At 55.6% G+C, this 23,418-nt stretch overlaps 1 protein-coding gene across 2 annotated transcripts in view; it reads left to right on the plus strand.

The window, feature by feature from the left end:
- Window positions 1-23,418, plus strand: part of LOC100551284 (uncharacterized) — a 38,641-nt gene that overhangs the window by 5,768 nt on the left and 9,455 nt on the right. For both annotated transcript variants that reach the window (XM_085213359.1, XM_085213360.1), the window contains 16 exons: window positions 372-605; window positions 1,018-1,260; window positions 4,309-4,542; window positions 4,955-5,197; window positions 8,245-8,478; window positions 8,891-9,133; window positions 12,181-12,414; window positions 12,827-13,069; window positions 16,117-16,350; window positions 16,763-17,005; window positions 17,660-17,893; window positions 20,382-20,618; window positions 21,433-21,723; window positions 22,095-22,192; window positions 22,857-23,043; window positions 23,126-23,228. In XM_085213359.1, coding sequence (XP_085069485.1) covers window positions 372-605; window positions 1,018-1,260; window positions 4,309-4,542; window positions 4,955-5,197; window positions 8,245-8,478; window positions 8,891-9,133; window positions 12,181-12,414; window positions 12,827-13,069; window positions 16,117-16,350; window positions 16,763-17,005; window positions 17,660-17,893; window positions 20,382-20,618; window positions 21,433-21,723; window positions 22,095-22,192; window positions 22,857-23,043; window positions 23,126-23,228 — 3,535 coding nt within the window. The remainder of the gene's footprint in view (window positions 1-371; window positions 606-1,017; window positions 1,261-4,308; window positions 4,543-4,954; window positions 5,198-8,244; window positions 8,479-8,890; window positions 9,134-12,180; window positions 12,415-12,826; window positions 13,070-16,116; window positions 16,351-16,762; window positions 17,006-17,659; window positions 17,894-20,381; window positions 20,619-21,432; window positions 21,724-22,094; window positions 22,193-22,856; window positions 23,044-23,125; window positions 23,229-23,418) is intronic.

Genomic DNA, 23,418 nt, shown 5'->3' on the forward strand with positions numbered 1-23,418 from the left:
CAGAGGGGTGGCAGCAGGGACAGGGAGGGGACTGTCCCCTCTGCTCTGCCCACGTCAGGTCCCACCTGCGCCCAGGTCTGGGCCTCCAGTACAGGAGGGAAGAGGAGCTGTTGCAGGTCCACGAAGATGCTCAGAGGATAGAGTATCTCTTCTCTGTAGACAAGATGAAGGAGAGGTGTGAGGACGGCAGATCCTGCCCTCAGCTCAGCTCTCTGAGCACCTTCCATCCACACTGTGCTCCTCTCCTGCCCCCAAGATCCCACATCTCCTCATGCCATCCATTGCTGACACTACAGCCAGCCGTGGCCGAGCCTCAGCCCTCCTCTTGTGCCCCTGTCCCCGAGACGGACTGTCACACTTTGTCCCAACAGGGCAGTGCCTCAAGCCGCGGTGGGACTGGAGACTTCAGTTTACACCAGACAGAAGCAGTTATGGAATGGATGAGGAGCTGCAGCTGACCTGCCCTAGGCATCTCAAGCCCTCCTTCAGCAGCGTCAAATGTGCAAAGCAATTCCAAGAATCAAGTTCTATTACACAGTACGTCTGGATGGGGAGGAGCAGCACAGGTGCCTGGATCCACACTGAAGGGGACGTTAATTGTGTTGGTAAGTGAGAGCAGCACACAGTGTGGGGGCAACGCGCAGCAGGAGGGGCCGGGTCCTGTGCCCCAGGCCTTGGGGGTCGGACCAAGGAGTGGATGGAGAGGACAGTCCTGGGGAAATCCCGACTACGGGCTGTGAGGAGGGTGAAGGGGATGGCGGGGAGGGGGGTGGAGTGGGACACTTTGTGACTCTGTGGGTCACTGGGACATACAAGGTGTGAATGAGAGGTCACTGGCACGTACAAAGCGAGCCCCTTCCCAAGAACTATTCCAGGGGTCACATCATGGCAGATGGACACGTCACTTTCTGTGTCCCTCCAGGGACTGGAGGGCTGCAGGCGTTTGCTGGTACCCACCGTGCTCTGTCCCGCCTCACCAGCTCCCACCCTAACTGAACCCGTTTTCACCTCTGCCAGAAACGTGCCAAAGGCCCCAGTGGGATACACGACTCCATCTGGCACCAGATCTGGAGGAGTACAGCAAGAACGAAGAAGTGATGCTGAGCTGCCCCGAGGGTTTACAGCCATCCTACACCCGTGTCAGATGCGCAGGGGGAAATGGGGCTTTGCATTATGCTGGATCTGTATACAGAGACACGTGGCAGGGGATGAAGAGCTCTGGTGCCTGGCTCCCCATTGAGGGGACTGTGCAGTGCCTTGGTAAGTGGAGTGGCAGGAGGTGCCTCCTCTGCAGCCCCGTGCTCAGACTTTCCACCCTCTCCCCTCTCTGAGTTTCCCACCTCAAAACTGACTGCGGGAACATCATCCTGGTGCCTGTTCGGGCTCACAAGTGAGCCAGGCTCTCTCTGCAACAGGAAGCCACTTCCCCAGACTGATTCTTGGTCCGTGCCAGGCACTCAGCCATGTCGACTGCGGCACACAGCTGGGTGTGATCTGCAAACCGCTGAGGGCACACTCCATCCCACTGTCCGTGTCACTGATGGTGATATCAAAGAGTCGGCAGGCCCAGTACTGAGCCCTGTGGGACGCCACTCATCGCTGGTCTCCCTCCGGACATTCAGCCATTGACCTCCACTCCCTGGGTACGCTCTGGCAATCAATTGACAGTCCATCAAAAAATTCACCCATGACATCTGTATCTTTCCAATTTGCAGAGAAGGATGTGACGAGGGACCGTCAATCCAAGTCCAGATTACATCCACGAATCTTTCCTTCTCCTCCCATGCAGTTACACCCTCACAAAAAGCTACCAGGTTGGTCAGGCAGGACCCGTCCTTGGTGAAGCCACGCTGGTTCTCCCATTTCACCTCCCTGTCTTCCATGTGTCTTAGCACAGCTTCCAGGAGGAGCTGCTCCACAGTCTTCCCTGGCACGCAGGAGACGCTGACAGGTCCGTAGTTCCCTGGGTCCCCTTCTTAAAAGTGGACACAACGTTGCCTTTTCTTCCAGTCACCACAGGCTATCCTGACCACCGTGGCTTTTCGCATATCATTGAGTGTGACTTGGCAACTACATCAGCCAGTTCCCCAGGACTCAGGAATGCACCCCGCTGGGACCCATAGGCTTACGGACGTTAAGCTTCCTCACCTGGTTGCAATCCTGATCTTTGCTTACAGTGGGAGCGATGTTGCTCCCCCAGGTCCCACCTTCTGAACCATCTGCTCAAGAGCTCTGTGTAGAGCAGTCGGTAGTGGAGACCGAGGCAAGAAGTTGTTGAGTGCCTCAACTTTCTCCTTGCCTGTTGTTACCAACCTGCCTGTGTTGTTCACCTGGACTTATGCACTCCTGGTCTTTGCTTTTCCAGCTGATGTACATACAGAAGCCTTCTTTATTCTTCCTTGTGCCCCTTGACTAGTCCATTTCCAGGTGGGTCTTGGCCTTCCTGACCTCATCCCTGCACAGCCCAGCAGCATTCCTATATACTCCTCCTCTCTTGTGGTACATGCCCCTGCTCCCTCTGCCTCTGCGTTTTCTTCTTGCTGCCCAGTTGGACCGGCAGTTCCCAGTTCAGCCATACTGGGGTCTCCTTCATTCCTGACATCCCACACCAGGGAATGAAGAGCTCTTGTGTACAAAGAAAACTTCCTTGGAGATCTGCCAGCTCCACTCCATTTCTTAGTTCTTGTGGACAGATTCCCAGGGTTTTTTTGGCCGACTCCCTGAAGATCCTGAAGTTGCCTTTCCTGAAATCAAGCTTCCTGGTTTTACTCTTTCTCTGCCTGATATCCCTCAGGAGTGTGAGCTCGATCACTGCATGGTCATGACAGCCCCAGCAGCCTCCAATCACGATGTCACCGATCAGTTCAGTGTCACTGGTGAGCAACCAGCCCAGCACCGCATCCTCCTGGTGGGGCTATCTGTTACCTGGCTCAAGAAGTTGTCCTCCGTGCATTCCGGGTGCTCCAGCATCACCTGCAGCTCACTGTGCTACTTTTCCAGCAGGTGTCAGGGTGCTAGAAGTGCCCCGGCAGGACGAGAGCCTGTGATCACAACAGCTCCTGTAGCTGGAGGGAGAACGCTTCATCAACAGGCACCCCTTCGTCAGTCGCCCTGTACTGATCACCTACCACAAGGCTCCCTTTGCTGCTTCCACCTTAACTCTCACCACTAAGCTTTCAGCTTGCTCGGGGCCGTTCTGCAGGGACCAATCTCCACTTTTTATTCCTTCCTTGACGTAGAGGGCAATGCCTCCTCCCCTCCTTCCTCGCCTGTCCATTCTGAACTGCTCGTAGCCACCGATACCCGCACTCCGGTCATGGGAAATGTTTCACCAGGTTTTGGTGACGACGACTGCATCACTTCAGGTAGCACAGTGCTTTCCATCTCCTCGTGCTTGCTTCCCAAGCTGCGTGTGTTGGCATAGAGACACTTTGGGCAGCTGGGCAGCTGGTCTTCTTATCTTCTTGGAGGATAACTCCTTAATTTCTGTTATGTATTTACCTTTACACTCCCTGTGGCTTTCATCATCGTAGGATTTCAGGTGTGCAGCAGATTCAGGCTACCTACTAGCACCCTGTCCCTCCAACTTAGCTATGTCGTCCCACGCCTCATTCTGGGCAGGCTCTTTATCACCTCCTTCCCCCTCCAAGCCTAGTTTAAAGCCATGCCCATGAGCCCAGACAACTCCTGGGCCAGAATTCCACGCAGCCAGAGACCTGCCTGCACCAGCAGACATGCCTCACCCTGCCTGTGCCAACACCAACATGTTGCATTTGGGTTGGGGGCAATCCCAGATGCGTGCACAGACTGGGAGAAGAGCTCTGAGAGCAGCCCTGAAGAGAAGGACTTGGGGGTTCTGGTGGGCAAGAAGCTGCACACAAGGCAGCAGTGTGCACAGGTGCTGTTGGAAGGCCAGCAGTATCCTGGGCTGCATCAGCAGAGGGGTGGCAGCAGGGACAGGGAGGGGACTGTCCCCTCTGCTCTGCCCACGTCAGGTCCCACCTGCGCCCAGGTCTGGGCCTCCAGTACAGGAGGGAAGAGGAGCTGTTGCAGGTCCACGAAGATGCTCAGAGGATAGAGTATCTCTTCTCTGTAGACAAGATGAAGGAGAGGTGTGAGGACGGCAGATCCTGCCCTCAGCTCAGCTCTCTGAGCACCTTCCATCCACACTGTGCTCCTCTCCTGCCCCCAAGATCCCACATCTCCTCATGCCATCCATTGCTGACACTACAGCCAGCCGTGGCTGAGCCTCAGCCCTCCTCTTGTGCCCCTGTCCCCGAGACGGACTGTCACACTTTGTCCCAACAGGGCAGTGCCTCAAGCCGCGGTGGGACTGGAAACTTCAGTTTACACCAGACAGAAGCAGTTATGGAATGGATGAGGAGCTGCAGCTGACCTGCCCTAGGCATCTCAAGCCCTCCTTCAGCAGCGTCAAATGTGCAAAGCAATTCCAAGAATCAAGTTCTATTACACAGTACGTCTGGATGGGGAGGAGCAGCACAGGTGCCTGGATCCACACTGAAGGGGACGTTAGTTGTGTTGGTAAGTGAGAGCAGCACACAGTGTGGGGGCAACGCGCAGCAGGAGGGGCCGGGTCCTGTGCCCCAGGCCTTGGGGGTCGGACCAAGGAGTGGATGGAGAGGACAGTCCTGGGGAAATCCCGACTACGGGCTGTGAGGAGGGTGAAGGGGATGGCGGGGAGGGGGGTGGAGTGGGACACTTTGTGACTCTGTGGGTCACTGGGACATACAAGGTGTGAATGAGAGGCCACTGGCACGTACAAAGCGAGCCCCTTCCCAAGAACTATTCCAGGGGTCACATCATGGCAGATGGACACGTCACTTTCTGTGTCCCTCCAGGGACTGGAGGGCTGCAGGCGTTTGCTGGTACCCACCGTGCTCTGTCCCGCCTCACCAGCTCCCACCCTAACTGAACCCGTTTTCACCTCTGCCAGAAACGTGCCAAAGGCCCCAGTGGGATACACGACTCCATCTGGCACCAGATCTGGAGGAGTACAGCAAGAACGAAGAAGTGATGCTGAGCTGCCCCGAGGGTTTACAGCCATCCTACACCCGTGTCAGATGCGCAGGGGGAAATGGGGCTTTGCATTATGCTGCATCTGTATACAGAGACACGTGGCAGGGGATGAAGAGCTCTGGTGCCTGGCTCCCCATTGAGGGGACTGTGCAGTGCCTTGGTAAGTGGAGTGGCAGGAGGTGCCTCCTCTGCAGCCCCGTGCTCAGACTTTCCACCCTCTCCCCTCTCTGAGTTTCCCACCTCAAAACTGACTGCGGGAACATCATCCTGGTGCCTGTTCGGGCTCACAAGTGAGCCAGGCTCTCTCTGCAACAGGAAGCCACTTCCCCAGACTGATTCTTGGTTCGTGCCAGGCACTCAGCCATGTCGACTGCGGCACACAGCTGGGTGTGATCTGCAAACCGCTGAGGGCACACTCCATCCCACTGTCCGTGTCACTGATGGTGATATCAAAGAGTCGGCAGGCCCAGTACTGAGCCCTGTGGGACGCCACTCATCGCTGGTCTCCCTCCGGACATTCAGCCATTGACCTCCACTCCCTGGGTACGCTCTGGCAATCAATTGACAGTCCATCAAAAAATTCACCCATGACATCTGTATCTTTCTCTTTGGAGAGAAGGATGTGACGAGGGACCGTCAATCCAAGTCCAGATTACATCCACGAATCTTTCCTTCTCCTCCCATGCAGTTACACCCTCACAAAAAGCTACCAGGTTGGTCAGGCAGGACCCGTCCTTGGTGAAGCCACGCTGGTTCTCCCATTTCACCTCCCTGTCTTCCATGTGTCTTAGCACAGCTTCCAGGAGGATCTGCTCCACAGTCTTCCCTGGCACGCAGGAGACGCTGACAGGTCCGTAGTTCCCTGGGTCCCCTTCTTAAAAGTGGACACAACGTTGCCTTTTTTTCCAGTCACCACAGGCTATCCTGACCACCGTGGCTTTTCGCATATCATTGAGTGTGACTTGGCAACTACATCAGCCAGTTCCCCAGGACTCAGGAATGCACCCCGCTGGGACCCATAGGCTTACGGACGTTAAGCTTCCTCACCTGGTTGCAATCCTGATCTTTGCTTACAGTGGGAGCGATGTTGCTCCCCCAGGTCCCACCTTCTGAACCATCTGCTCAAGAGCTCTGTGTAGAGCAGTCGGTAGTGGAGACCGAGGCAAGAAGTTGTTGAGTGCCTCAACTTTCTCCTTGCCTGTTGTTACCAACCTGCCTGTGTTGTTCACCTGGACTTATGCACTCCTGGTCTTTGCTTTTCCAGCTGATGTACATACAGAAGCCTTCTTTATTCTTCCTTGTGCCCCTTGACTAGTCCATTTCCAGGTGGGTCTTGGCCTTCCTGACCTCATCCCTGCACAGCCCAGCAGCATTCCTATATACTCCTCCTCTCTTGTGGTACATGCCCCTGCTCCCTCTGCCTCTGCGTTTTCTTCTTGCTGCCCAGTTGGACCGGCAGTTCCCAGTTCAGCCATACTGGGGTCTCCTTCATTCCTGACATCCCACACCAGGGAATGAAGAGCTCTTGTGTACAAAGAAAACTTCCTTGGAGATCTGCCAGCTCCACTCCATTTCTTAGTTCTTGTGGACAGATTCCCAGGGTTTTTTTGGCCGACTCCCTGAAGATCCTGAAGTTGCCTTTCCTGAAATCAAGCTTCCTGGTTTTACTCTTTCTCTGCCTGATATCCCTCAGGAGTGTGAGCTCGATCACTGCATGGTCATGACAGCCCCAGCAGCCTCCAATCACGATGTCACCGATCAGTTCAGTGTCACTGATGAGCAACCAGCCCAGCACCGCATCCTCCTGGTGGGGCTATCTGTTACCTGGCTCAAGAAGTTGTCCTCCGTGCATTCCGGGTGCTCCAGCATCACCTGCAGCTCACTGTGCTACTTTTCCAGCAGGTGTCAGGGTGCTAGAAGTGCCCCGGCAGGACGAGAGCCTGTGATCACAACAGCTCCTGTAGCTGGAGGGAGAACGCTTCATCAACAGGCACCCCTTCGTCAGTCGCCCTGTACTGATCACCTACCACAAGGCTCCCTTTGCTGCTTCCACCTTAACTCTCACCACTAAGCTTTCAGCTTGCTCGGGGCCGTTCTGCAGGGACCAATCTCCACTTTTTATTCCTTCCTTGACGTAGAGGGCAATGCCTCCTCCCCTCCTTCCTCGCCTGTCCATTCTGAACTGCTCGTAGCCACCGATACCCGCACTCCGGTCATGGGAAATGTTTCACCAGGTTTTGGTGACGACGACTGCATCACTTCAGGTAGCACAGTGCTTTCCATCTCCTCGTGCTTGCTTCCCAAGCTGCGTGTGTTGGCATAGAGACACTTTGGGCAGCTGGGCAGCTGGTCTTCTTATCTTCTTGGAGGATAACTCCTTAATTTCTGTTATGTATTTACCTTTACACTCCCTGTGGCTTTCATCATCGTAGGATTTCAGGTGTGCAGCAGATTCAGGCTACCTACTAGCACCCTGTCCCTCCAACTTAGCTATGTCGTCCCACGCCTCATTCTGGGCAGGCTCTTTATCACCTCCTTCCCCCTCCAAGCCTAGTTTAAAGCCATGCCCATGAGCCCAGACAACTCCTGGGCCAGAATTCCACGCAGCCAGAGACCTGCCTGCACCAGCAGACATGCCTCACCCTGCCTGTGCCAACACCAACATGTTGCATTTGGGTTGGGGGCAATCCCAGATGCGTGCACAGACTGGGAGAAGAGCTCTGAGAGCAGCCCTGAAGAGAAGGACTTGGGGGTTCTGGTGGGCAAGAAGCTGCACACAAGGCAGCAGTGTGCACAGGTGCTGTTGGAAGGCCAGCAGTATCCTGGGCTGCATCAGCAGAGGGGTGGCAGCAGGGACAGGGAGGGGACTGTCCCCTCTGCTCTGCCCACGTCAGGTCCCACCTGCGCCCAGGTCTGGGCCTCCAGTACAGGAGGGAAGAGGAGCTGTTGCAGGTCCACGAAGATGCTCAGAGGATAGAGTATCTCTTCTCTGTAGACAAGATGAAGGAGAGGTGTGAGGACGGCAGATCCTGCCCTCAGCTCAGCTCTCTGAGCACCTTCCACCCACACTGTGCTCCTCTCCTGCCCCCAAGATCCCACATCTCCTCATGCCATCCATTGCTGACACTACAGCCAGCCGTGGCCGAGCCTCAGCCCTCCTCTTGTGCCCCTGTCCCCGAGACGGACTGTCACACTTTGTCCCAACAGGGCAGTGCCTCAAGCCGCGGTGGGACTGGAGACTTCAGTTTACACCAGACAGAAGCAGTTATGGAATGGATGAGGAGCTGCAGCTGACCTGCCCTAGGCATCTCAAGCCCTCCTTCAGCAGCGTCAAATGTGCAAAGCAATTCCAAGAATCAAGTTCTATTACACAGTACGTCTGGATGGGGAGGAGCAGCACAGGTGCCTGGATCCACACTGAAGGGGACGTTAGTTGTGTTGGTAAGTGAGAGCAGCACACAGTGTGGGGGCAACGCGCAGCAGGAGGGGCCGGGTCCTGTGCCCCAGGCCTTGGGGGTCGGACCAAGGAGTGGATGGAGAGGACAGTCCTGGGGAAATCCCGACTACGGGCTGTGAGGAGGGTGAAGGGGATGGCGGGGAGGGGGGTGGAGTGGGACACTTTGTGACTCTGTGGGTCACTGGGACATACAAGGTGTGAATGAGAGGCCACTGGCACGTACAAAGCGAGCCCCTTCCCAAGAACTATTCCAGGGGTCACATCATGGCAGATGGACACGTCACTTTCTGTGTCCCTCCAGGGACTGGAGGGCTGCAGGCGTTTGCTGGTACCCACCGTGCTCTGTCCCGCCTCACCAGCTCCCACCCTAACTGAACCCGTTTTCACCTCTGCCAGAAACGTGCCAAAGGCCCCAGTGGGATACACGACTCCATCTGGCACCAGATCTGGAGGAGTACAGCAAGAACGAAGAAGTGATGCTGAGCTGCCCCGAGGGTTTACAGCCATCCTACACCCGTGTCAGATGCGCAGGGGGAAATGGGGCTTTGCATTATGCTGCATCTGTATACAGAGACACGTGGCAGGGGATGAAGAGCTCTGGTGCCTGGCTCCCCATTGAGGGGACTGTGCAGTGCCTTGGTAAGTGGAGTGGCAGGAGGTGCCTCCTCTGCAGCCCCGTGCTCAGACTTTCCACCCTCTCCCCTCTCTGAGTTTCCCACCTCAAAACTGACTGCGGGAACATCATCCTGGTGCCTGTTCGGGCTCACAAGTGAGCCAGGCTCTCTCTGCAACAGGAAGCCACTTCCCCAGACTGATTCTTGGTTCGTGCCAGGCACTCAGCCATGTCGACTGCGGCACACAGCTGGGTGTGATCTGCAAACCGCTGAGGGCACACTCCATCCCACTGTCCGTGTCACTGATGGTGATATCAAAGAGTCGGCAGGCCCAGTACTGAGCCCTGTGGGACGCCACTCATCGCTGGTCTCCCTCCGGACATTCAGCCATTGACCTCCACTCCCTGGGTACGCTCTGGCAATCAATTGACAGTCCATCAAAAAATTCACCCATGACATCTGTATCTTTCTCTTTGGAGAGAAGGATGTGACGAGGGACCGTCAATCCAAGTCCAGATTACATCCACGAATCTTTCCTTCTCCTCCCATGCAGTTACACCCTCACAAAAAGCTACCAGGTTGGTCAGGCAGGACCCGTCCTTGGTGAAGCCACGCTGGTTCTCCCATTTCACCTCCCTGTCTTCCATGTGTCTTAGCACAGCTTCCAGGAGGATCTGCTCCACAGTCTTCCCTGGCACGCAGGAGACGCTGACAGGTCCGTAGTTCCCTGGGTCCCCTTCTTAAAAGTGGACACAACGTTGCCTTTTCTTCCAGTCACCACAGGCTATCCTGACCACCGTGGCTTTTCGCATATCATTGAGTGTGACTTGGCAACTACATCAGCCAGTTCCCCAGGACTCAGGAATGCACCCCGCTGGGACCCATAGGCTTACGGACGTTAAGCTTCCTCACCTGGTTGCAATCCTGATCTTTGCTTACAGTGGGAGCGATGTTGCTCCCCCAGGTCCCACCTTCTGAACCATCTGCTCAAGAGCTCTGTGTAGAGCAGTCGGTAGTGGAGACCGAGGCAAGAAGTTGTTGAGTGCCTCAACTTTCTCCTTGCCTGTTGTTACCAACCTGCCTGTGTTGTTCACCTGGACTTATGCACTCCTGGTCTTTGCTTTTCCAGCTGATGTACATACAGAAGCCTTCTTTATTCTTCCTTGTGCCCCTTGACTAGTCCATTTCCAGGTGGGTCTTGGCCTTCCTGACCTCATCCCTGCACAGCCCAGCAGCATTCCTATATACTCCTCCTCTCTTGTGGTACATGCCCCTGCTCCCTCTGCCTCTGCGTTTTCTTCTTGCTGCCCAGTTGGACCGGCAGTTCCCAGTTCAGCCATACTGGGGTCTCCTTCATTCCTGACATCCCACACCAGGGAATGAAGAGCTCTTGTGTACAAAGAAAACTTCCTTGGAGATCTGCCAGCTCCACTCCATTTCTTAGTTCTTGTGGACAGATTCCCAGGGTTTTTTTGGCCGACTCCCTGAAGATCCTGAAGTTGCCTTTCCTGAAATCAAGCTTCCTGGTTTTACTCTTTCTCTGCCTGATATCCCTCAGGAGTGTGAGCTCGATCACTGCATGGTCATGACAGCCCCAGCAGCCTCCAATCACGATGTCACCGATCAGTTCAGTGTCACTGATGAGCAACCAGCCCAGCACCGCATCCTCCTGGTGGGGCTATCTGTTACCTGGCTCAAGAAGTTGTCCTCCGTGCATTCCGGGTGCTCCAGCATCACCTGCAGCTCACTGTGCTACTTTTCCAGCAGGTGTCAGGGTGCTAGAAGTGCCCCGGCAGGACGAGAGCCTGTGATCACAACAGCTCCTGTAGCTGGAGGGAGAACGCTTCATCAACAGGCACCCCTTCGTCAGTCGCCCTGTACTGATCACCTACCACAAGGCTCCCTTTGCTGCTTCCACCTTAACTCTCACCACTAAGCTTTCAGCTTGCTCGGGGCCGTTCTGCAGGGACCAATCTCCACTTTTTATTCCTTCCTTGACGTAGAGGGCAATGCCTCCTCCCCTCCTTCCTCGCCTGTCCATTCTGAACTGCTCGTAGCCACCGATACCCGCACTCCGGTCATGGGAAATGTTTCACCAGGTTTTGGTGACGACGACTGCATCACTTCAGGTAGCACAGTGCTTTCCATCTCCTCGTGCTTGCTTCCCAAGCTGCGTGTGTTGGCATAGAGACACTTTGGGCAGCTGGGCAGCTGGTCTTCTTATCTTCTTGGAGGATAACTCCTTAATTTCTGTTATGTATTTACCTTTACACTCCCTGTGGCTTTCATCATCGTAGGATTTCAGGTGTGCAGCAGATTCAGGCTACCTACTAGCACCCTGTCCCTCCAACTTAGCTATGTCGTCCCACGCCTCATTCTGGGCAGGCTCTTTATCACCTCCTTCCCCCTCCAAGCCTAGTTTAAAGCCATGCCCATGAGCCCAGACAACTCCTGGGCCAGAATTCCACGCAGCCAGAGACCTGCCTGCACCAGCAGACATGCCTCACCCTGCCTGTGCCAACACCAACATGTTGCATTTGGGTTGGGGGCAATCCCAGATGCGTGCACAGACTGGGAGAAGAGCTCTGAGAGCAGCCCTGAAGAGAAGGACTTGGGGGTTCTGGTGGGCAAGAAGCTGCACACAAGGCAGCAGTGTGCACAGGTGCTGTTGGAAGGCCAGCAGTATCCTGGGCTGCATCAGCAGAGGGGTGGCAGCAGGGACAGGGAGGGGACTGTCCCCTCTGCTCTGCCCACGTCAGGTCCCACCTGCGCCCAGGTCTGGGCCTCCAGTACAGGAGGGAAGAGGAGCTGTTGCAGGTCCACGAAGATGCTCAGAGGATAGAGTATCTCTTCTCTGTAGACAAGATGAAGGAGAGGTGTGAGGACGGCAGATCCTGCCCTCAGCTCAGCTCTCTGAGCACCTTCCACCCACACTGTGCTCCTCTCCTGCCCCCAAGATCCCACATCTCCTCATGCCATCCATTGCTGACACTACAGCCAGCCGTGGCCGAGCCTCAGCCCTCCTCTTGTGCCCCTGTCCCCGAGACGGACTGTCACACTTTGTCCCAACAGGGCAGTGCCTCAAGCCGCGGTGGGACTGGAGACTTCAGTTTACACCAGACAGAAGCAGTTATGGAATGGATGAGGAGCTGCAGCTGACCTGCCCTAGGCATCTCAAGCCCTCCTTCAGCAGCGTCAAATGTGCAAAGCAATTCCAAGAATCAAGTTCTATTACACAGTACGTCTGGATGGGGAGGAGCAGCACAGGTGCCTGGATCCACACTGAAGGGGACGTTAGTTGTGTTGGTAAGTGAGAGCAGCACACAGTGTGGGGGCAACGCGCAGCAGGAGGGGCCGGGTCCTGTGCCCCAGGCCTTGGGGGTCGGACCAAGGAGTGGATGGAGAGGACAGTCCTGGGGAAATCCCGACTACGGGCTGTGAGGAGGGTGAAGGGGATGGCGGGGAGGGGGGTGGAGTGGGACACTTTGTGACTCTGTGGGTCACTGGGACATACAAGGTGTGAATGAGAGGCCACTGGCACGTACAAAGCGAGCCCCTTCCCAAGAACTATTCCAGGGGTCACATCATGGCAGATGGACACGTCACTTTCTGTGTCCCTCCAGGGACTGGAGGGCTGCAGGCGTTTGCTGGTACCCACCGTGCTCTGTCCCGCCTCACCAGCTCCCACCCTAACTGAACCCGTTTTCACCTCTGCCAGAAACGTGCCAAAGGCCCCAGTGGGATACACGACTCCATCTGGCACCAGATCTGGAGGAGTACAGCAAGAACGAAGAAGTGATGCTGAGCTGCCCCGAGGGTTTACAGCCATCCTACACCCGTGTCAGATGCGCAGGGGGAAATGGGGCTTTGCATTATGCTGCATCTGTATACAGAGACACGTGGCAGGGGATGAAGAGCTTTGGTGCCTGGCTCCCCATTGAGGGGACTGTGCAGTGCCTTGGTAAGTGGAGTGGCAGGAGGTGCCTCCTCTGCAGCCCCGTGCTCAGACTTTCCACCCTCTCCCCTCTCTGAGTTTCCCACCTCAAAACTGACTGCGGGAACATCATCCTGGTGCCTGTTCGGGCTCACAAGTGAGCCAGGCTCTCTCTGCAACAGGAAGCCACTTCCCCAGACTGATTCTTGGTTCGTGCCAGGCACTCAGCCATGTCGACTGCGGCACACAGCTGGGTGTGATCTGCAAACCGCTGAGGGCACACTCCATCCCACTGTCCGTGTCACTGATGGTGATATCAAAGAGTCGGCAGGCCCAGTACTGAGCCCTGTGGGACGCCACTCATCGCTGGTCTCCCTCCGGACATTCAGCCATTGACCTCCACTCCCTGGGTACGCTCTGGCAATCAATTGACAGTCCATCAAAAAATTCACCCATGACATCTGTATCTTTCTCTTTGGAGAGAAGGATGTGACGAGGGACCGTCAATCCAAGTCCAGATTACATCCACGAATCTTTCCTTCTCCTCCCATGCAGTTACACCCTCACAAAAAGCTACCAGGTTGGTCAGGCAGGACCCGTCCTTGGTGAAGCCACGCTGGTTCTCCCATTTCACCTCCCTGTCTTCCATGTGTCTTAGCACAGCTTCCAGGAGGATCTGCTCCACAGTCTTCCCTGGCACGCAGGAGACGCTGACAGGTCCGTAGTTCCCTGGGTCCCCTTCTTAAAAGTGGACACAACGTTGCCTTTTTTTCCAGTCACCACAGGCTATCCTGACCACCGTGGCTTTTCGCATATCATTGAGTGTGACTTGGCAACTACATCAGCCAGTTCCCCAGGACTCAGGAATGCACCCCGCTGGGACCCATAGGCTTACGGACGTTAAGCTTCCTCACCTGGTTGCAATCCTGATCTTTGCTTACAGTGGGAGCGATGTTGCTCCCCCAGGTCCCACCTTCTGAACCATCTGCTCAAGAGCTCTGTGTAGAGCAGTCGGTAGTGGAGACCGAGGCAAGAAGTTGTTGAGTGCCTCAACTTTCTCCTTGCCTGTTGTTACCAACCTGCCTGTGTTGTTCACCTGGACTTATGCACTCCTGGTCTTTGCTTTTCCAGCTGATGTACATACAGAAGCCTTCTTTATTCTTCCTTGTGCCCCTTGACTAGTCCATTTCCAGGTGGGTCTTGGCCTTCCTGACCTCATCCCTGCACAGCCCAGCAGCATTCCTATATACTCCTCCTCTCTTGTGGTACATGCCCCTGCTCCCTCTGCCTCTGCGTTTTCTTCTTGCTGCCCAGTTGGACCGGCAGTTCCCAGTTCAGCCATACTGGGGTCTCCTTCATTCCTGACATCCCACACCAGGGAATGAAGAGCTCTTGTGTACAAAGAAAACTTCCTTGGAGATCTGCCAGCTCCACTCCATTTCTTAGTTCTTGTGGACAGATTCCCAGGGTTTTTTTGGCCGACTCCCTGAAGATCCTGAAGTTGCCTTTCCTGAAATCAAGCTTCCTGGTTTTACTCTTTCTCTGCCTGATATCCCTCAGGAGTGTGAGCTCGATCACTGCATGGTCATGACAGCCCCAGCAGCCTCCAATCACGATGTCACCGATCAGTTCAGTGTCACTGATGAGCAACCAGCCCAGCACCGCATCCTCCTGGTGGGGCTATCTGTTACCTGGCTCAAGAAGTTGTCCTCCGTGCATTCCGGGTGCTCCAGCATCACCTGCAGCTCACTGTGCTACTTTTCCAGCAGGTGTCAGGGTGCTAGAAGTGCCCCGGCAGGACGAGAGCCTGTGATCACAACAGCTCCTGTAGCTGGAGGGAGAACGCTTCATCAACAGGCACCCCTTCGTCAGTCGCCCTGTACTGATCACCTACCACAAGGCTCCCTTTGCTGCTTCCACCTTAACTCTCACCACTAAGCTTTCAGCTTGCTCGGGGCCGTTCTGCAGGGACCAATCTCCACTTTTTATTCCTTCCTTGACGTAGAGGGCAATGCCTCCTCCCCTCCTTCCTCGCCTGTCCATTCTGAACTGCTCGTAGCCACCGATACCCGCACTCCGGTCATGGGAAATGTTTCACCAGGTTTTGGTGACGACGACTGCATCATTTCAGGTAGCACAGTGCTTTCCATCTCCTCGTGCTTGCTTCCCAAGCTGCGTGTGTTGGCATAGAGACACTTTGGGCAGCTGGGCAGCTGGTCTTCTTATCTTCTTGGAGGATAACTCCTTAATTTCTGTTATGTATTTACCTTTACACTCCCTGTGGCTTTCATCATCGTAGGATTTCAGGTGTGCAGCAGATTCAGGCTACCTACTAGCACCCTGTCCCTCCAACTTAGCTATGTCGTCCCACGCCTCATTCTGGGCAGGCTCTTTATCACCTCCTTCCCCCTCCAAGCCTAGTTTAAAGCCATGCCCATGAGCCCAGACAACTCCTGGGCCAGAATTCCACGCAGCCAGAGACCTGCCTGCACCAGCAGACATGCCTCACCCTGCCTGTGCCAACACCAACATGTTGCATTTGGGTTGGGGGCAATCCCAGATGCGTGCACAGACTGGGAGAAGAGCTCAGAGAGCAGCCCTGAAGAGAAGGACTTGGGGGTTCTGGTGGGCAAGAAGCTGCACACAAGGCAGCAGTGTGCACAGGTGCTGTTGGAAGGCCAGCAGTATCCTGGGCTGCATCAGCAGAGGGGTGGCAGCAGGGACAGGGAGGGGACTGTCCCTTCTGCTCTGCCCACGTCAGGTCCCACCTGCGCCCAGGTCTGGGCCTCCAGTACAGGAGGGAAGAGGAGCTGTTGCAGGTCCACGAAGATGCTCAGAGGATAGAGTATCTCTTCTCTGTAGACAAGATGAAGGAGAGGTGTGAGGACGGCAGATCCTGCCCTCAGCTCAGCTCTCTGAGCACCTTCCACCCACACTGTGCTCCTCTCCTGCTCCCAAGATCCCACATCTCCTCATGCCATCCATTGCTGACACTACAGCCAGCCGTGGCCGAGCCTCAGCCCTCCTCTTGTGCCCCTGTCCCCGAGACGGACTGTCACACTTTGTCCCAACAGGGCAGTGCCTCAAGCCGCGGTGGGACTGGAGACTTCAGTTTACACCAGACAGAAGCAGTTATGGAATGGATGAGGAGCTGCAGCTGACCTGCCCTAGGCATCTCAAGCCCTCCTTCAGCAGCGTCAAATGTGCAAAGCAATTCCAAGAATCAAGTTCTATTACACAGTACGTCTGGATGGGGAGGAGCAGCACAGGTGCCTGGATCCACACTGAAGGGGACGTTAGTTGTGTTGGTAAGTGAGAGCAGCACACAGTGTGGGGGCAACGCGCAGCAGGAGGGGCCGGGTCCTGTGCCCCAGGCCTTGGGGGTCGGACCAAGGAGTGGATGGAGAGGACAGTCCTGGGGAAATCCCGACTACGGGCTGTGAGGAGGGTGAAGGGGATGGCGGGGAGGGGGGTGGAGTGGGACACTTTGTGACTCTGTGGGTCACTGGGACATACAAGGTGTGAATGAGAGGCCACTGGCACGTACAAAGCGAGCCCCTTCCCAAGAACTATTCCAGGGGTCACATCATGGCAGATGGACACGTCACTTTCTGTGTCCCTCCAGGGACTGGAGGGCTGCAGGCGTTTGCTGGTACCCACCGTGCTCTGTCCCGCCTCACCAGCTCCCACCCTAACTGAACCCGTTTTCACCTCTGCCAGAAACGTGCCAAAGGCCCCAGTGGGATACACGACTCCATCTGGCACCAGATCTGGAGGAGTACAGCAAGAACGAAGAAGTGATGCTGAGCTGCCCCGAGGGTTTACAGCCATCCTACACCCGTGTCAGATGCGCAGGGGGAAATGGGGCTTTGCATTATGCTGCATCTGTATACAGAGACACGTGGCAGGGGATGAAGAGCTCTGGTGCCTGGCTCCCCATTGAGGGGACTGTGCAGTGCCTTGGTAAGTGGAGTGGCAGGAGGTGCCTCCTCTGCAGCCCCGTGCTCAGACTTTCCACCCTCTCCCCTCTCTGAGTTTCCCACCTCAAAACTGACTGCGGGAACATCATCCTGGTGCCTGTTCGGGCTCACAAGTGAGCCAGGCTCTCTCTGCAACAGGAAGCCACTTCCCCAGACTGATTCTTGGTTCGTGCCAGGCACTCAGCCATGTCGACTGCGGCACACAGCTGGGTGTGATCTGCAAACCGCTGAGGGCACACTCCATCCCACTGTCCGTGTCACTGATGGTGATATCAAAGAGTCGGCAGGCCCAGTACTGAGCCCTGTGGGACGCCACTCATCGCTGGTCTCCCTCCGGACATTCAGCCATTGACCTCCACTCCCTGGGTACGCTCTGGCAATCAATTGACAGTCCATCAAAAAATTCACCCATGACATCTGTATCTTTCTCTTTGGAGAGAAGGATGTGATGAGGGACCATTAGTCAAAGGCCTTACTGAAGTCCAGATTACATCCACACCGTGCTCCCCTCCTGCCCCTAGGGCCCCACATCTCCTCATGCTGTCTATTGATGACACGACAGTCAGCCATGGCCGAGCCTCAGCCCTCCTCTTGTGCCCCTGTCCCCGAGACAGATTGTCACACTTTGTCCCAACAGGGCAGTGCCCCAAGCCGGTGTGGGACCGGAGACTTCAATTTACACCAGACAGAAGCAGTTATGGAATGGATGAGGAGCTGCAGCTGACCTGCCCTAGGCATCTCAAGCCCACCTTCAGCAGCGTCAAATGTGTAAAGCAATTCCAAGAATCAAGTTCTATTACACAGTACGTCTGGATGGGGAGGAAGGTCTCTGGTACCTGGATTCACATTGAAAAGATCGTATCATGTAAAGGTAAGTGTGGCAGCAGAATTACTACTCATCCCCTCTCTACCTTCACACTCAAATGCCACTCACAGCATTGCCCAGCAGGCATAAGTCATAGGGCAGGGTGTGGGACCAGCTCTGAGAGGCTCCCGAGTCTGTCCTGGTCTTTGCTGTGCCTGCAAATGCCACCTTGTTGTGCACAGCTCTGCAAACCCTTGTTTCCTGTGCTGGGGAGGGTCCCCAGGACTCCTCCAGCAGCTGCAGGAGCTGCAGTGTGTGAGACAGAAGGGGTAAATGAGTGGGGGGTGTCGGGAGCATTGGGTACCTGGATGGGAGCCAGTGGGGATATGCCAGAGGGGAGGGCAGTGCCTTCCCACAGGACAGGGCTGTGCTACCTGTGCGAATGATTGCAGGGAGGTGGGCAGGGAGAGAGGTGCCATTCTTGCTTCCAGAGCTCATGCTCCCATGGCTAGAAAAGTGCATACAAGCCTTCTGCCTGCAAGTCAGGGCAGGCAGTGTGAGGAGAGAGAAAGAAGCAGGCTGTTACCAACCCCTGAGCAAGGAGGTTGCAGAAGATATTTGCTGGAGCCTAGGGAGGTCTGGAGCATCATAGGCACTCAGGGATTTCAGGGATGGAGGCAGGTTCGAAGGAAGGAAAAGAGATGTCTGCTTAGGAAGGGTCCAGGTTGTGTCTTGTGGGAGGCAATGGATGCCCCTGGCTGTGAGAGCAGAGCAGGTGTGTGGGGATCAGTTGTGGCTCCAGAGCAAGAGGCAAGGCTTCCATCTTTGGTCCTGGCAGAGGTGTCTGTGTTTTCCCATCTGTGTTTGGGATCCAGAAGACATTTCTGGGGATCCCTGCCAACCTCATCTTCAGGCACTGCCACTGCCATTTCCCACCTTAATTGAACCTGCTTCCACCTACGATAGAAATGTGCCAAAAGCCCTGCTGAGACCCTGCTCTCCATCTGGCACCAGATTTGGAAGAGTACAGGAAGAAGAAATGAGTGATGCTGAGCTGCCCTGAGGGTTTACAGCCATCCTACTCCCACTTCATACGTATACGTATTTGATACTGTCTCCCACGACATCCTTATAACAAAACTGAGGAAGTGTGGGATAGACGAGTGGACAGTGAGGTGGGTTAAGAACTGGCTGACTGGCAGAGCGCAGAGGGTCGTCATTGGTGGTGCAGAGTCTGGCTGGAGACCTGTAACCAGTGGTGTCCCCCAAGGGTCTGTGCTGGATCTGGTCTTGTTCAACATCTTCATCAATGACCTTGATGAGGGGATAGTGGCCACCCTCAGCAAGTTTGCTGATGATACGAAGTTGGGAGGATTGGCTGACACGCCTGAAGGCTGTGCTGCCATTCAGCGAGACCTGGACAGGCTGGAGAGCTGGGCAGTAAGAAACCGGATGAGGTTCAACAAAAGCAAGTGTAGGGTCTTACACCTAGGGAGGAATAATTGCATGCACCAATACAGGCTGGGGGATGAGCTGCTGGAGAGGAGCTCTGCAGAGAGGGATCTGGGCGTCCTGGTGGACGACAGGTTGGCCATGAGCCAGCAGTGTGCCCTCGTGGCCAAAAAGGCCAATGGCATTCTGGGGTGCATTAAGAAGAGCGTGTCCAGCAGGTCGAGGGAGGTGATCCTCCCCCTCTACTCTGCCCTGGTAAGGCCTCATCTGGAGTACTGTGTCCAGTTCTGGGCTCCCCGGTACAAAAAAGACAGGGATCTCTTGGAAAGAGTCCAGCGGAGGGCCACAAAGATGGTGAAGGGCCTGGAGCATCTCCCCTATGAAGAAAGGCTGAGTGAACTGGGTCTGTTTAGCCTTGAGAAAAGACGACTGAGAGGGGACCTGATCCAGGTTTATAAATATCTGAGGTGTGGCGGCCATAGCGGTGAGGCCAGTCTCTTTTCAGTGGTACGTGGAGACAGGATGAGGGGAAACGGACATCAGCTGCAGCACAGGAAGTTTCGCATGAATGTGCGTAAGAACTTCTTCACGGTGAGGTGACGGAGCACTGGAACAGACTGCCCAGGGAGGTTGTGGAGTCTCCTTCTCTGGAGATATTCAAGTCTCGCCTGGACGCCTACCTGTGCGACCTGGTGTAGGGAACCTGCTTTGGCAGGGGGGTTGGTCTCGATGATCTCTAGAGGTCCCTTCCAACCTCTACAATTCTGTGATTCTGTGTATGGGAAAAGTGAAGTCCCTCAGCAATGGGACATCCAAAAAAGTCTACAAGGCTTCCCTTGTATATCAGTAATGTCTGCAGCTGCATCTGGTCCAGTGTGGAGCTGTCCTGGGAGACCCACACTCCCCTTCATACACAGAGAAAGGCAAGCTGTGTGAGCATGAGAGGATTCAGGCTCTGTGTGTGCTGGGAAAGTGGGAGGTGCTGCTGAAGGGCTGTGGTGTAGGAAGGCTGATCCACATCATGACCAGAAACTCCATCCCTCACCACTGAGAACTAGGGCAGCAGCTCTTCTGCTAACATCTTCCCATGTTTTTGGTGCAGGGAAATGTCAGAAGCCACAGTGGGATTTCAAGATTCATTTTGACCCAGACCAGGAATCCTACAACTTCAATAAAACGGTGACACTGACATGCCCTAATGGGTACTGGCCTTCTGCCATGGAGATCATTTGTGTGAAGCCAAGACCACACGAAGGCCTCCCAGCTCCTCAGAACATCTGGTTTATGAAGAACAGCACAGGCTTATGGCCACTGGCAGTGGGATACATGAGATGTGTGGGTGAGTGGGGACCTTCATGAGTGAGGGAAGGTGAGCATGACGGAGGTGTCCTGCATTTCTGCTGGCCCCGCTATGTAGGCACACGTGGATATTGTCTCTCCCTCTGGAGCAGCTGAGCAGGGTTACGGTGCCAGGAGCCTGAGCAGCAGCATGGCTCTGCCCTTGTCTCTTGCTGGTGGAAACAGTTGTCACTGAAAGCACTGGAGGGACGTGTCCCTGCTTCCTCCAATTTCTGGGCTATCGTGCCCATGGACAGCTCACTGTTTGCAGGAACATCATCCTGATGCCTGACAACGTTCCTTATATTACCCTGGGGTCGATATCTAAGTGCACTCCCCCAGTGAATGGCGGCACACCCTAATCCATCCCACCTTTGCAGCCCCATGCCCAGCTGGCACTATGCCCCTACCACCTCTGCCAGGAACATGCCAAATGCCCTGCCGAGAGCCGGGTCTGCTGGTGAAGCTGTCATTGGGCAGCCAGGGGAGATGATGGGCAGGTGTGCCCATTGGTTGTGTCAGCAGCTACAGGGCCTGTGGACACATCCTGATGAGTGGTGGGAGCCTGAAACGTGCCTGAAGTGTACAGTTGCCTCCAGCAGTGACTACCAACCCAGAGTTCATGTCCAGCTTCTAAAAACGCTGTGGTCTAAAACTCCTCCAGCTTCTCCATCCAGAGACGTGAATGAGCTGTTACACCCTCCTGCTTCCCCTTCGTGTAGCTAGTCTGGGAGCAGGGTTGTGTGTCAGAATCACCATTACAAGGGTGGAGCAGAAGGAAAGGAACTGACCCTATTGCAATACTTCCTTCACAGAGGTGCTAGAAGTTGTCCCTGGCACACTGGATGTTTCCAGCACCAGCATCAAACTGAACTGGACCTGCAGATTCCCTGATGCCTGCCAGCACTTGCAGGCCACATGCCGGCTGGCAGGGCCTTCCTCACCTCCTTGTAAGGCTGAGGAGGTCACTGGAGTGGAGCTCCTACACGGCCAGATGGGAACATTCACCTGTCCTCCCCTGCAGCCCTTCACTGACTACACTGTCACCATCTCAGTGCCCCCCAGCACAGTCCTGTTTTCATGGGTGATCAGGACAAAAGAAACAGGTAGGTGTCCAAGGGATAGTACAGGAGGGAAGGGACATTCCTGGGCTGGTTCACCAGCAGAGAGGCAGAGAAAGGCGTCCCTTCTGCTCATTCTGAGCATCCCCTCCCTGCTCTGATGGTCCAGGCATTGGGGCTGCATGCAGAAGGGCTTGTGCAGAGTCCTGGAGCAGAGCTCTTTCCTTCCTACCCCTTCCTTCCTCACCACACCATCGCTGCTCCTGCTGTTGTGAAATGCACGCTCCTTTTGTGGCACAAACCGTGCTTGGGCTTGCTGCACAGCCTGCCCCTGGGCAGTAGCTGAGGGCATCCTGCTGTGGGCTCAGACCTTCTCTGCCAGCCCCACTTGTGACTCCATCTTCCTGTGCTTCCAGTGCCGCAGAAGCCAGAGCAGCTGCAGCTGGATGCCAGCACGGGGACCCTCAGGTGGAAGGCGCTGCCCTCCTGTCGAGGGGAGATCATTGGGTACCAGGTACCGTGGGCCCCCCCCCAGTCCCTCCCCGCTGACAGCTCTGTACAGGCAGGTGTGCAGACCATGGAAAGCCCTGAGGACCAGCAGTCACCCATCCACGTCAGCTGAATTTCTGGCTGTGATGAATTGGAGCGTTTCTGACTTCCTCTCAGTGTTCCTCAGTCTCCAATGATGTATCTGGCGGGGTGGCCTTACAGGATTTCCTGCACCTCTTGCATTCCCATTTTTGGCTCTGGCCATGAGAAAGGCTGTGGTTTGCAGTGCTAGAAGCAGGGCTGAGGGAGGAGAGCGCTGCACCCAGCTTGTAGCCACCTCAATTTGTGACGTGATTCACAAATCAGTGAGGATGCTTTGCAAATCCGTCCAGCTCAGAGAGCTTGGAGAGCAAAGGCACAGTCTAAGCAAGTCCATTTTCTGCAGCTGCTCTGCTGCTATCTAGAGTGTTAGCTCCAAAGTCTTTCCTGCCCTCCTCTGCTCAGCGCTGACGCTTTGCTCACACACACACAGGGCCGAGGCTCCTGGCGAGCTCCCTGGGCACCTCCAAGTGCTGGGATAGGAACAGGGGCAGGAGGAGCAGAGCAATGTGTTGCTGTCTGGCTGCGGTGTGCAGGCTCTTCCTGCAGGATCGTGGCCGCTGCCCTCCAGCTCCGTGTCCTGTCCCCAGCTGAACATCACGGCCAGGGCCTCGCAGGACGGCGGCTTCCTGCAGATCGAGCGGCTGAGGCTGAGCAGCCAGACCACGGAGCACCCGCTGCCCACATACGGCCCTGGCACCACATATGTGGTGGCCGTGCGGGGCCTCACAGCCGCGGGTCCCGGAGCTGCAGCACAGTTTCACACCAACGGCTCAGGTGAGGGTCTCTGCACACAGCTCCTCCTCCTGCCCCTCCGTGCCAGTCCTCTGATGCTCATCATGGGGATCTTCCTCCGCAGAGACGCCCGATGGCTGCTCCCGCCTCGTGCTCAATACCTCTCTGTCTCAGGGGACAGCCGTGCTTCCCCTGCACCCCATCTCCTGGCGCCCTGAGGCAGCAAGGTGAGCACAGCCCCGGCTGCTCTGCTCTTGCAGCCCTGAGCAGTGCTGCCCCCCTTAAGTTGCCTCTGTCCACCTCTCTCCATTCCCATATCTTCACTTTCTGCATCCTCATCCCCATCTCGCTGCCCTATCTCCATCTCCACCCTCATTCCCATCCCCATCCTTATCACCCATCCACATTCCTTCTCTC

The sequence above is a fragment of the Meleagris gallopavo genome, chromosome Z, assembly GCF_905368555.1.
Source record: "Meleagris gallopavo chromosome Z, MGAL_WU_HG_1.1, whole genome shotgun sequence".
In the NCBI taxonomy this organism is placed as follows: Eukaryota; Metazoa; Chordata; class Aves; order Galliformes; family Phasianidae; genus Meleagris; species Meleagris gallopavo.